General features: G+C 23.7%; 1 protein-coding gene across 1 annotated transcript; it reads left to right on the forward strand.

Moving 5' to 3' along the window:
- Nucleotides 1–2,476: 2,476 nt before the first annotated feature.
- LOC145839326 (uncharacterized) lies at nt 2,477–13,568 on the forward strand. The gene is made up of 4 exons (XM_082946915.1): nt 2,477–3,339; nt 4,638–4,656; nt 7,034–7,701; nt 12,866–13,568. Exons 1-4 carry the CDS (start codon nt 2,477–2,479, stop codon nt 13,566–13,568), a joined length of 2,253 nt encoding a protein of 750 aa, XP_082803041.1.
- Nucleotides 13,569–14,173: the final 605 nt, after the last annotated feature.

Consider the following 14,173-nt stretch of genomic DNA (forward strand, 5'->3'; position numbering starts at 1 on the left):
AGCATAATGCATAAGATCAGAGAAATAAAGAATATAGGTAAAATCTGTAAGACTTGCAATTTGGAAAAAATAAAAATAGCACTTGCTAATAATAAACGAATTTTAAACAAAAGACAAGAGCTCTTCTACACCTGCCCGCACTTTAGAAAATTTTATTTTAAAACTTAGCGTATTAGTTCTTTTATCACTTATTTCTATTTTTGTTATTACTTGTACCCTCATTTGTTAAGCGCCATTTTGTTTTGTGTTGTTATAAGCTATATCCAAATCTATATAGAACAAATCATCTATTGTAAGTATAAATCATATTTAAAATAGTAAAGTCTTTTTCATTATTATAAAACTTTTAATTTTGTTAATTTTGTTAATTAATTATCTAATAATAACACTATACATTTTTTAAATTTAATTTGAATTCAATTATAATTTTTTTCATTATTGTATATTTTTTAAGTTGTCCATCGTCTTATGTTTATTTTATTTTGCAGGGCTGAAGATCCCTTAGGGGAGAAACATTAATACCTTTTTAAATAAATAAATTCAAAAATTAAGTTGTAATTTTATTTAAATTTCAAAATTTTAGTTTATAATCTTAACTTAATTAATTTTGTTTTTAATTTATACTTTCTTTATCTAATAATAATCATCGTACAGACAGTTTATTTCATTTTTAAAAGAAGATCTATAAAGTTTTTGGAACTATTTTAAAACTGTCGTCTAATTTATTAGCTTATAGTCTTGACATCAAACCATTACAAAAATATTTAAGAAAACTGTTCGAGATAAACATTCAATAGGCTTTTTATACACTGAGATTGTTAGTATTTAATCTTTTGTTACCAAATAAACACAAAACTATTAACTGTAAATTCGGAAGTGATTCTAAAATAAAATATGTATTACTGGCTTTGAAAAGGAAAAAAGGTTAAAAAAACTATTTTTTGATCAAATTTGTAAAGAACTAAAGCTACAGTAGCCTAAGTTTCTTATTCATTACTATTGCACTATCTTTCACAGGTTTTTTTTTAATGACTGTGCTGTTGTAGTAGAATAAATAAACTTAGATTTATATTTTTTAAATTAGAGGTTTACTAATTTACAAAAGTTTGTTTTTAATGCTAAAATTATACTTGCTTCTTAATTGATACCTTTTAGTCATTGGTTAAATTTTAAAATACAAAAGAAAAAGCAAACTATCCTTATATATTTAAAAGAGTCAAAATTCTGCATTTATTACTTCTATTTAACTACAAATTAAACAGCTATTAATTGAAAAGTTCAATACTTAAATTAAGCTGTTATAAATGATAACTTTTAAGAAGTAAAAAAAGCTAATAAAAATTACATTTTTTTTGTAGAATGTTTCAGTTTATAAGTTGATTCTAATCTTATATAAAAAAATTGTAAATTTGATTATCATATGTACTATTATAAATATATATAGTTATATAACTTTATCAAAACAGTCTATTGTAATTAGTAGATGATATCTAAAAAAAAGTAAAAGTATGTAGCTTATAAATTCTTATGCTATCATTAAAGTTATGAAATAAGTTTATGAAATTTATGAACTGGTTTTACTCTAAAAATAGTTTTACATAATTTATTACACAATTCATATTTAAAATTTGTAAAATATTTTTTAACTTAAACTGTGTAGATCATCAATATGTTTTTTATACTATGCCTCTTAAATAATAATATTTGGCATTAGAATTACTATGACAATATATTTTTAAACTATGAACTTTATTTGTAATTCATATATGCTTCAGAACTTTCAGAAATAAATTAGTTTTTATTAAGTATTTCATTTCTAACCAATATTTAAAACATTTAAAAAATTTTAACTTACGTTATAACTAATTTATAATCATTTTATTCAATTTAATTTTATTTTTATTGTGTTTTCGTTTTAATATGTAAGTTAAAGAAATGCAAAAAAAATGTTTTGCTAATATTTTGATACAAACTTTAAGTTAATATAATTTAAATCTGTTAAATGTATATATTTTACCCGAAATTTTTTTTGATGTTTTCTTTAAAATGAAAAGCAGGGTAAAAAGAGAAATAAACTAACTATAACATAAAAAAGGTTCCTTTTATAACAAAATATGCTTCCATGGTCTGATGTAAAAGGATAATTTTCTAGTAGTTTATAGTGCCAAGTTAAATTGTTAATAACTGTTAGTGAATAAATTCGCAGATATTTGGTGCAATTATTTTATATTGACAGATTTAACTATAAAAAATTTTTTAAATTTATAGATTTTTATAGGTGAATAATCATCATAAAGTACTTTTGAAAAATAAACAAATAAATAAAAAGGTTCATTAAAAATTTATTATAATTATAATTTGTGTGATGTGCTTGTAAGAGCTATTTGAAAACGTAAAATATATTTGATAAAATTTGTATCATATTTCATTTTATTTATTTTTCTAATTAAATAGCTTTTGTCTAACAAGTTTTAGTATGGATAAACATGGACCTAAAAGAGATAGTCTTAATACTAAAAGTATTTTTTGTGATGTTTGTGATAAAAGCTTTAAATATAAATCAATTTTAATCAGCCACAAAAGAGTTCATTCGGGAGTAAAACCATACAAGTGTGATGTTTGTGATAAAGGTTTTACAGCTAAACATAATTTGTTTGTTCACAAAAGAGTTCATACAGGAGAAAAACCATACAAGTGTGAAAGTTGTGATAAAAGTTTTACAGCTAAACATAACTTATTTTTTCACAAAAGTGTTCATACGGGAGAAAAGCCATTTAAATGTGATAATTGTGACAAAAGTTTTGCTGGAAAAAGTTACTTAACAAAGCACATGCTAGTACATAGTGGTATAAAAGATTTTCAGTGTCATGTTTATCATAAGAAGTTTGCTCTAAAAGGTGATATGAAACGTCACTTAGTTACTCACACCAAAGATAAACTTTTCAAATGTGAAATTTGTGACAAAAGTTTTACTAGTAAAAGTAGTGTTAAAACACATATGGTTGTTCACACTGGAGGAAAAGAACACAAGTGTGAAGTTTGTGAAAAGAAGTTTTCTGTAAAAAGTAATTTAAAAAAACACATCATGACTCATACCAAACTAAAAGCCCATGAATGTGATATTTGTATGAAGAAGTTTTCACAGAAAGGAAGTTTAGTCAGACACTTTAGAATTCATTTAGGAGAAAAACCTTATGGTTGTGCAGAATGTGGAAAATGGTTCACTGCTTGTTCTAATCGAGATAAACATATACGTACTCATCATAAGAAACTAAGTAAAGAAAAGCAATCAGAATTGAAGTGTAAAATACAAAGAAGCATTGTTCATGACTATCTTAAGTCAATATCTGAATACAACTCTAAATATTGTTAGCAGTTTGTTATATAATTAAGACTGTCGGTAAGTTTTAAATAACTCTTATATATATATATATATATATATATATATATATATATATATATACACATTTAATAAACATTATTATTTACACACAATTATTAAGGCTCCGTTTTAGTCTGTAATTTTAAGTAATGGAGCTTATTGAACATTGAAAAAATATTTATTAAAGCTATGAGTATATAAATTTTTCTTATATCTCTATTTAAGAGTATTAATGAAGTTATTTTTAAATAAACGTTAACTATATAGACTGTAGTTTTGTATATGTTGTACGTATATAGTTTTTTTATCAATTTAAATTTAATAAACTAGAAACATGTTTTGTAATATCGAAATTTAAAATTAGTATAGAAAATTGTCATTTTTCTGTAATGTTTTACAACGCAAAACTACTTATTGAATTTTCTTAAAATATTTATTATTGTGCATAATTTAATAACCAACATATTGAAAACTTAAGAACCAGTTTTTAAATCATAATAGACTAAAAAAAAAGTTATATTATTAAACATTTTTTTGATCCCTTTTGAAAATAAAACATAAATATTTTCTGGTTTAATCGATAAACAGTTTTTAATTATCTAATCAGTATTATAAAAAAGTAATAAGGGATTTAAATTTTACTTGGACTTTACTGCGTATGAGTTTTTAATTACATTTCTGATATTAAATTTTGGCTATGAAATTCATAATTATTTATTAGTAATTTATTAGTTTATCAGTTTATTATATTGATTTACATAGCGCTAGTGTTCCAGTTACTGCAAAGTTTAGCAGTTTTCAAATCTTAACGCATGGATTGTTGAGAGAGCGTATCAAATAATTAGCTTTTTTTTATAATAGTAAACAGGCTCATGATGAATTTTTATGTAATAACGATTTTAAAAATAGTTTTTAAAGTGATAAATTCTAAAGAGTATTTTATCTTTAACAACTTAGATTATATTTTAGAATAAGCTAATTCTTTAACACAACATAATATCTTTATTCGGATATTGCTCAGTTATAACCCGTGCACAATTTTAACCCTATCAAATCTGAGAACAGCAAACCGACCAAGGTTAAGTGTTAGGAATGACAGTCTGTGTAATAAATAAGCAAGTAAAATAGAAGTAAGATAAAAAAGATAAAAATTTGTTAGGAGTTCTGCAGGTGGGAATCGAGAGTATTTCCGTCTATTTTTAGTATAAGAATTTTGAGAGTTAGTTACTTTATGTTTTATATCATATTTGGTCAGCGTTGAGCGTCCTTATGAAGTTTTTAGTAGTTTTACAGATTGACTTTTTTAAATAATTTGATAAAATATTTGTTAAAATTTTATTCTAAGATTACTACTTTAGCTGACACTGCTTGTCCTTAAAGGATGTTTTAAACAACAATATTTAACACAAAGCACACAAATATATAATGTAAGAACAACTAATGAGACAGTAATTAACTAATAAATACTTGGTCATTGTAATTTTGTATTAAAGTAGATATAAGGGAAATTAATTAAGTAGAAAAAAACATTCGTCAAAATAACACTTATTAATAAACTGACAATAATAACAGGTATACTCAATACAAATAAGTTAAAACAAAACATAGGTTGTTAAAATCAACATAAAACTTTTTAACAACTATAAGTAAAAATTAGAAATTACCAATTCAAAAATGGTGGCACATGGAAGTTATTTCTTTTCTTATGTTTAGTGCTTTAACTATGTCCGCTTCTGCAATGGCCATTCCGAAATTGAGATTTAAATAATCAAGCTTTTATGTATAGAACACTTGAATTCGTACAGTTTTCTCATTTATGTGATAAGTTAATTTTTGATTTTTTAAAATATAACTTATAACTTTATTGCGTAGCTTGATATCCATAAACTCAAAACTAATTTATTTTTCTTATTTCTTCTAAATTTAGTTTGAATTCATGCAACATTCCAGATTAAAGCACTTCTCAAAATAATGTTAAAAAATTAACTTTAAAATATAATGCATAGTTTATTTACTTATTAAAAAATAAAGAATACACTTCCTAATTGATATAAAATAGTGTCTAGTAATGTTATTGATTTTGACTAAAATGCTTGTTGCTTGACAAGCGACAATCTTAAAGCGGCAAAACTTTTCCACAGTTGTAGATCGGACAAAATGCTTAGATTTTGTTTGAAACAGCTAATAGATGTACAAAATTTAAAAAAATTATAAAAAATTAAGATAAATACAATTAAAATTGTAAGAAAGTGACTTAATCGATTTGTTTTATTAGAAAGCAGTTAAAAAAATTAACTTTGATTTTATTTATTAAGTTTTACTTCAACTGCAAGTTCTATTGTAAAAAAAACTAAAATTAACTATTTTGTACAGAAGTTAACTGAAATTTTAAATAAAACGATGTGTGGTTTATGACTAAGTGTAGATAATATCTGAACATCTGCGAATTAAAATGACACTTGGCTACTTCATATAAAAAAATTGAATTCAAATGTAATTTTTGTAATAAAAACTTTACTAAAAAAGAAGTAAAAACACATATGTTAGTCGTACTGGTATAAAGGAAATTCAGTGGGAAGTTATTGAAAAGAAGTTTACTTTTAAGATTATAATTTGTGCGCCGTAAATTAATAAAAGCTTGAGCAACCAAAAAAAATTACAAGTAAACCGGCAGTATAATTTAACTCAATTAAAAAAATAGTTGAAATATTACTACCGGGGATTTTTTAATACTAATAACAGTGATTTTTATAATTTCTAAAGTACAAGATTGAAAAACGAAGTTAGTTCAAAACCCTAGCAACAACTTTAAAATGTTCAACTCGCAAGTAACATGGATTTGGTACTTTTCAGTAGATTTTTCTACTAGTTGTATATCAAAGTTTTGATTTCAAGTAATTATCTTTTATAACAATTATAAAGTATTTTATTAGAACTAAAGATATCAAATATTAAGCGAAATCAGATAAATTCAAAAATATCCTTCTCTCAGATTTATTAATGATTGTTTTAACATTATGTTTTTCTATTTATCAGATAAGAATATATTTTTTTAGCAACTATCATTTTTAGTTATAATTAAACTAATACAGTGTAAAAGTATTAATCTAGTTTTAATTATGTTGAACTACAGACGTTATCATTCTTGTAATTAGTTTATGAATAAACTCAACAAAGAAAGATATATTTATTTATGATTTAGTTTAGCTGAATTGAATTTGAATACAAAACATAGTACGAAGATACTCTATTTAAACAAAATTAATCTTATACGTAAAATTTAAAACCAATGACATTAAAATTTGTTAGATTTTTTTATTTTAAGTTAGCAATGAAATTTTAGAATTTTGTGGAAAGTTTTTCATTTATAGATATAATAATAAATCTCTTCATAGTAAGATTTGCTATAACTAACTAAAATGTAGTTTTCGTGGACGTTTTTTAATGCTAATTTAGATGTTCATATTTAAAAAATATGTCACTGTAAGGTTTAAATTTAACCAACATGTTATCAATAATTTGCAACAAAATATGAAGTTTTATTAGTTGACATGAAACAACTTAAAGACTTATAGCAGTTTAGGTTTAAATATTTTGGAAATGAACAAAGCACATGTTAGTAAAGATATAAAAATTCCTAATTGTTTTGAGTGTGAATTTTGCAAGAAAACTTTCAAACAAAAGTCACAATTGAAGTTTCACAAAAGAATTCATACTGGAGAAAAACCACATAACTGTAAAGACTGTGATAAAAGTTTTAGACAAAAAAGTAAGTTAAAACGACACATGTTGGTACATTGTGGTAAGAAAGGTTTTCAATGTTATGTATGTTTGAAAGAATTTGCATATAAACAACACTTAAAACTGCACATGGTTACTCATACTAAAGATAAAGATTTTAAATGTGATATTTGTGACAAAAGTTTTACTCAAAAAGGATATATTAAGACACATATGTTAGTTCATACTGGAATTAAAGAACATCAGTGTGAAGTTTGTGAAAAGAAATTTTTTAGGAAATATCATTTAAATCGTCATATGTTGACTCACACCAAAATAAGAGCTCATGAATGTGATATCTGCAAGAAGAAGTTTTCACAAAAAAGTTATTTAGTCCAACACTTTAGAATTCACCTGGGAGAGAAACTTTATGGATGTGCAGAATGTGGAAAATGGTTTACTCATCCGTCTGATCGATGTAAGCATATACGTAACTGTCATAAGGAACTAACTAAAGAGGAACAATCAGAACTGAAGTGTAAAATACAAAGAAGTATTGTTCATGACTACCTTAAGACAATATCTGAATATAATTCTAAGTATTTTTAGCTGCTTGTTTTGAAATTAAGTTTGTTTAAATATTTTAATTAACTGTTTTATATGTATAAATTCAAAATAACACAGTATATTTATAATACTCCAGTTTGGTTTATCAGTTTATATGAAGGAGCTATTTGAATATTTGAGAAAAGAATTATTTTAATTATAAGTCTGTCTTAAATTTTTCTTAATTAGGTTTACTTCAAAAATACGTAAGCTTCAGAGATTATATATTTTTTTTAATTTATCAGAAATAATAAAATGATTTCTATCACTTTTAATAATAAACTAGGTAAAGAACAACAAAAAAATCTGATATGTAAAATTTTATAAGCTGTTGTTGATGACTACCTTTAGATTATGTCTAAAAACGATTCTAACTTGTCTTTGCGTTTATAATATGTTATAAAACTAAATCGTTTGAAACTTTCTGAACTACATTCGATAATATATATTTTGTATAAAATAATTTGTTGTTTTGCACTTATCTACGATGACTTAGTTTGGTCATTACTACATATAGCTAATTGTATATTGAGATAATATCTTTTGAATGAAGAAAATTTTATTTCTTAACTGTGAGTTTGTTTTACTAATTTATAATTAGAATCATTATTACTAAAAGATAATAATCTTGTCATATTGGTTAAAAAAATTTGATAAATTCATATACTTAATATGTAGTTTTAAATTATTTATAATTTTATTAAACTACTAATTTCATCCTTGGTATAGGGAACAGTTTATTTAAATAAAAAATTAAATACTATTATTTTTTCTTTGTGCTCAGTTATTATTATAATTTATAAGAAATTTGCATTTAGTAGCGGTTAGTGTATTTAGTTATGTTATGCTAGTAGTTAATGTGCACTTTAACCATATATTAAAGTAGAAACAAATCAGCAAAAGCTATGTTTTAGTTTTTTTATTAGTTGGTCTGGTTGTCTTGCCAGGTGTCTTGCCTAGTGGACAATGTTTTAAACGTTGCACGGCAAAGACAATGCTGACGTCACTAATCATTGCCAGCAAATGGTTGCTTTATGAGAAAGCATTATAAACCGTTTGTAGATTGACGACTTCAAGTTTTTCGGTTGTGACTGACTGATGAGTCCTAATAAGGACGAAACCGGTCTCAGTCTACCGAAACTTGTGGTCTGATGATCGAATTGGCATGATCAACCCTTTTGTACATTACTGTTAACAGATTTGCATCAGCCTACTTTGCACTAGCTTTTTATATTTTTTAAGTGTTTAATGAACTAGTTGTATGCAAACAATTCCATATAAAAAAAATTAAAACTTTAAAAGTTTGTATATATACTTTTTTGATAATATTTTATTTTATAGAAGTAAAAAAAATTACAAAGCTATGAAGTGTCCTAAATAGAAAATTTTTATATATTTTATTTATTGTTTGTGTTGAATGTTTTTCTTCTAAATTGATAATACTTTTTTGTAAATTTTGTTAATTTTTTTTGTGTGACGTATACGAACTCATTATTAGGAGTTAAATAAAAAAACAACATTCGAAACTGAAGATCAAAATACAAATAACAATCGTTTATGATTATCTTATAACAATATCTGAACACAAATCTAAAGATCTTAATGTAAGCGATTTGTTTTTCGTCTAATGAAATTACATTAGAAAACTGAATTTTTATTAAGTGATGTATAAATGTGTATCAAAATACATATATATTATACTGATCTACAATGATATACTATTATGTGTAGATTTATATGTTCCATGTCGAAGTTTCTTATTCTAAAAGGAATCTTTAGAATAGATAAAAATCATAAATTTATATATTTGTTTTTTTTTCTTTTTATAATCAAATTTAAATGGTACTTAAGCACTAGTGACAGTAATTTTAACGTTTATAAAACATTTTAATTCTTTACTATTTTCGTTTAGTTATTTAAATTTCTATATTTTTAATATTGATAAAAAATTACTAATAAACTAAGTTAGTTTTTAGTAATAAATAAAACAAAAAGTTAAGTATTTTTAAAACACTAGTTACAATTAAATTTAAGAGAGTAATTCTTAACTAATTTTTTTGGTTTGTTATTTTAAAAAAATATTTATTAAATGATGTAAATATTTACGATAATGCTTGATTGTTATAAGTAAAAGTAGTGTTTATAAAAATGTTATAATTAACTGACTTGTATAAATGTATAAAAAAATCATTAAGCTCTTTTAGCTAGGAAATATTGTTAGTGTTCACAATTTTTAGCCAAACCATATAGACAAAACATACAAGTTTGAAACAAGAACAAAAAACAATTTAAGTTATCGTTTGTAAAAAGATACTAATTTAAGAAAATAGAAACTTTAACAATGTTGACTTTAAGTGAAGTACAAATAAGTAACAATTCATAAGTTTTCGTGACAGTTTAATATACCATATTACTTGTCGTCAGTAATTTATACTAGGAGATAACCAAAACTAAATAAACATTGTGCTTTAAAAACAAAAGAGTAAGTAAACTAATTAAGTGATAAATGAGAATTTGAATAAATTTTAAGTAATCAATAAATAATTCTGAACTAAAATTAAAATAAACAAAATATTTAGAATAACTAACTAGAGAACCTAAAGTACAATTTTTTTAATTTTGATATAGTTTCTAACTTGACAAGGTTAAGAAAATGTTGCAAGAAAAAAATATTTTAAATAGAAATACTATTAATTTTTGCATAATGTTTATTACTTATTTATTTTTCAACTGTTCAGAATATTTAATTAGCGTTTGTTTTAACTTGAGGTTTTGCTTTTAAAAACTTTAACACACAAATTCGATCCTAGTTTTGAACTATTTGGAAGTTTGTCCAATATAGTTTCTTTTATAGAAGCAGTTTAGATTGTATCCTGTACAACTTTTACTTAATTCTAGTATTAGGCATTTTAACTGTACTTTTAATACTGATTTCGAAACAAAAATAATTCTCAGAATTCTTTATTGATTTCGTTAAGAATTTTATTTTTCCTCAAACAAACGTGATATATCTGCAATATATGGTAGTTTCAAAATTATCGTGAACTTCTCAGGTCTATATACTTTAGTATTGTTTAGGTTATTGCCATGTATAATTCAATTTAATTATTTAAATTGAAATATCTTTTATGGAAAAATCATTAGTACTAACAATTAGATTTTAAACCTAAAACAGCATGAAATGATTTAAGTTAAGTACCAGTTTAAAGAAAATTTTTAAATGTAATTATTTTTATAAATGTCGTTATGAGTAGCTGAACTGACCTAGTCAGTCTTTGTAAATAAAATTAAGGCCGCAAAGATTAAGACAACAACTATTTAAAAGATTGTTAATAGTTTAACCTATTTTTATAATTTCAATACTTATAACCTTTTTCTGACATCATAATCAAGTTGAAAGTTATGTAAAGATTACAGAATCGAATTTTCTAATAAAAGTGAGAATATCTGATTAAAAATCCTTTTCGTTAAAACTTTTTTATCATATTTTTACAGGGGTCGCACTAGAAATCAGTCTAAACACGTCATGTCTTCAATATAAACATATATTTTTCCTAAATGATCAATTTTCGGCAAAACTAATATTCGGTTCCGAACATTCAGTTTAATTACTTTTTGTTTTGCTGTAAGCAAAACATATTTGTAAAGTTCCTAACTAGAACATCAATGATAATAAAAAAAGCAAGTTTCTTTATTTTATTCTAAAAATATAATATAAAACAAGTCAAACTTTTCAATCATCTGTTATACTATTGAACAACTAAGACACATTAAGGTTATATCCGTTCATATTTTACCTTTTTGTTTGAACTACGTTAGCACAATCTCATATAATCATTTTACACAAAACAGAAGTATAAGTTAAAAAAAAGCGTTATAAAAGTAAGTTTAATGACCACTAAATAAAAATTCTAACAGTTTTTTTTTAATATCTGGTTTACAAAAGTATCTTGATCATCTAAAGATGCAACACATGCTTGTAACAGCAGCTTAAAATTCTAAAGCTTATTTAAAATAATTTTTTTTATAGTAAGTAATCATTGTATCAATATAACTTAAATACTTTTAACCTAAACTATGCATAAAGTTTATTATTAAAAACTAATTCATTTTTAATTTCAAGTACAATACAAACTGATTAGTCCTTACTGAAACTTTTATTTATCATTGAAAAAACAAATCAAATGTATAAGAAATTTAGTCATACTTTTAACATTGCTAAAAGCAGACTAGGCTATCTTTAAACTCAGGATAACTACTGAAAGATACATTACAACTTACACCAACCTTCAAATCATTTAAAAAAATAACAAACTATAAAATTTTATAAAACTTTTGAAATTTAATATGATATTAAATTTTTTTTAAATGATTATCTACTTTTTTAACTTGTTTTCCTAGTAAAATTTTTAAAGTACCTGACTAAAATATCAGTTTATTTAGATAGTGTTTTTTATGTTTTATTTAAAACTTTAATTTAAAGTATTATTTTATGTCTTGACTTAAACGATAACAATCTCTTAAGTTAAACAAACTTGAATTTCAAACAATTTTTTAATTAAGATAAAATAAAGATTTGTTTGCTTTCTAAGCTACTTGTCTTTTTTTATCACACTTAAGGTGTAACAAAAAAAAATTGCTAGCAATTAAAAGCGCTTTATGTATATTTTATTATATTTTACCCTAGCAAATGTGTACAAATATTAGTTACCCTACGTAAGATGTACTAAATACCTTATAAATAAACAAAAAGAAATAAAAAGGTATGAAAAAAAAATATTTCAAAAGTTATTGTACATGTAAAAATAAAATTATAAATATTGATTGTTTTAAGATTTTTAAATATATAAATCTTAGTACAGCTATTAAATAGAAGGTAAATAAGTGGTAAACTTTTTTAAGAACAAAACAGTTTTATTCTTATAAAATAACTTTTTAAACTAGTTAGAGAATTACAACTGTTAAGTTTTCAAACTTAGACGTAAACTTTCAAATTTAGCAATATTTTTTTACAAGTAGTTTATATTAGTTGAAAGTTATCATTAAAAACTTAACTATTTTAAATTACGTACATCAGTCTCTAATTTGAAACACACTATTAAACATAAGTTTTAGCATTTAATTTCAAACTATGGGTAATTCTGATCAAAACAAAAGTAATATGGTTGTTAAAAATGTTTCTTGTGATGTTTGCAAGAAGACTTTCAAAAGAAAATCCTACCTGAAATTGCACAAAAGAATACATACAGGAGAAAAATTATACAAATGTGATGTTTGTGAGAAAAAATTTATTTTTAATGGCCATTTAACAACTCACATGTTGGTACATAGTGGCAAAAAAGAGTTTCAATGTCATGTTTGTCATAAGAAGTTTGCTCGAAAAAGTGGTATAAGACGTCACTTAGTTACTCACACCAAAGATAAACTTTTTAAATGTGATGTTTGTGACAAAAGTTTTTCTCAAAAAAATCATGTAATGACACATATGTTAGTTCATAATAGAAACAAAGACTTTCATTGTGAAGTATGTGAAATGAAATTTTCTCGTAAAGGTAATTTGAAACAGCATATGTTGACTCACACCAAATTAAAAGAACATGAATGTGATATTTGCAAGAAGAAGTTTTCTCGAAATACCAACTTAATTGATCACTTTAGAATTCATTTGGGAGAAAAACCTTATGGATGTGCAGAATGTGGAAAATGGTTTACTCTAGCTTCTAATCGTAATAGGCATATAAAAACTCACCATAAGAAGTTAAGTAAAGAACAACAACTAGAACTGAAATGTAAAATACAAAGAAGTATTGTTTATGATTACCTGAAGACCATATCTGAGTACAATTCTAATTATTCGTAATTGTTTCTTAGCAGCTAGTTTGCGGTTTATAAAATATTTAAATACAGTTTATAGTGTACTGTTTTGTATATTACTGTTTACAGATTCGCATCAGCCTACTTTGCACTAGCTTTGTTTATTTTTTAAGTGTTGAATTAACTGGTTGTATTAAAATAGCTTTTAATTATACTTTTTTGATAACATTTTTTGTTAAATAGAAGTACTTAAGTTTACACAAGCCATGAAGTTTTTTAAATAGAAAATGTTTATATATTGTTTTTTTTTTGTGTTGAAGTTTGTTCCTTTTAAGTAAATAGTACTTTTTTGTGAATTTTGCTTTTTTTTTTGCGTAATATACAAACTCATCAAAAGTAGTTAAATAAAAATCAGCAATTGAAACTTAAGTGCAAAATTAAATGAACAATTGTTTATGACTATCTTAAAACAATGTTTGAACAAAAATTTAAATATCCTTAATGCAAGCGGTTTGTTAATCGTCTGATGAAATAATATTAGAAAACTTTTAATTTTTGTTAAGTGATGAATAAATGAGTATCAATATATATATCATACTTATCTTCAATGCTATACCACCTTTACAATATTTAAAAGCCCTTCAAGTGGGC

Source organism: Thalia democratica, chromosome 6, assembly GCF_965202585.1.
Source record: "Thalia democratica chromosome 6, ktThaDemo2.hap1.1, whole genome shotgun sequence".
Classification (NCBI taxonomy): Eukaryota; Metazoa; Chordata; class Thaliacea; order Salpida; family Salpidae; genus Thalia; species Thalia democratica.

Excerpts from the sequence above, each read along its gene's own strand:
- LOC145839326 (XM_082946915.1), top strand. The coding sequence starts at position 2,477 with ATGGATAAACATGGACCTAAAAGAGATAGTCTTAATACTAAAAGTATT. Across the intron at positions 7,702-12,865 it reads ATATCTGAATATAATTCTAA|TAATATGGTTGTTAAAAATG; the intron begins GTATTTTTAGCT and ends TCAAAACAAAAG.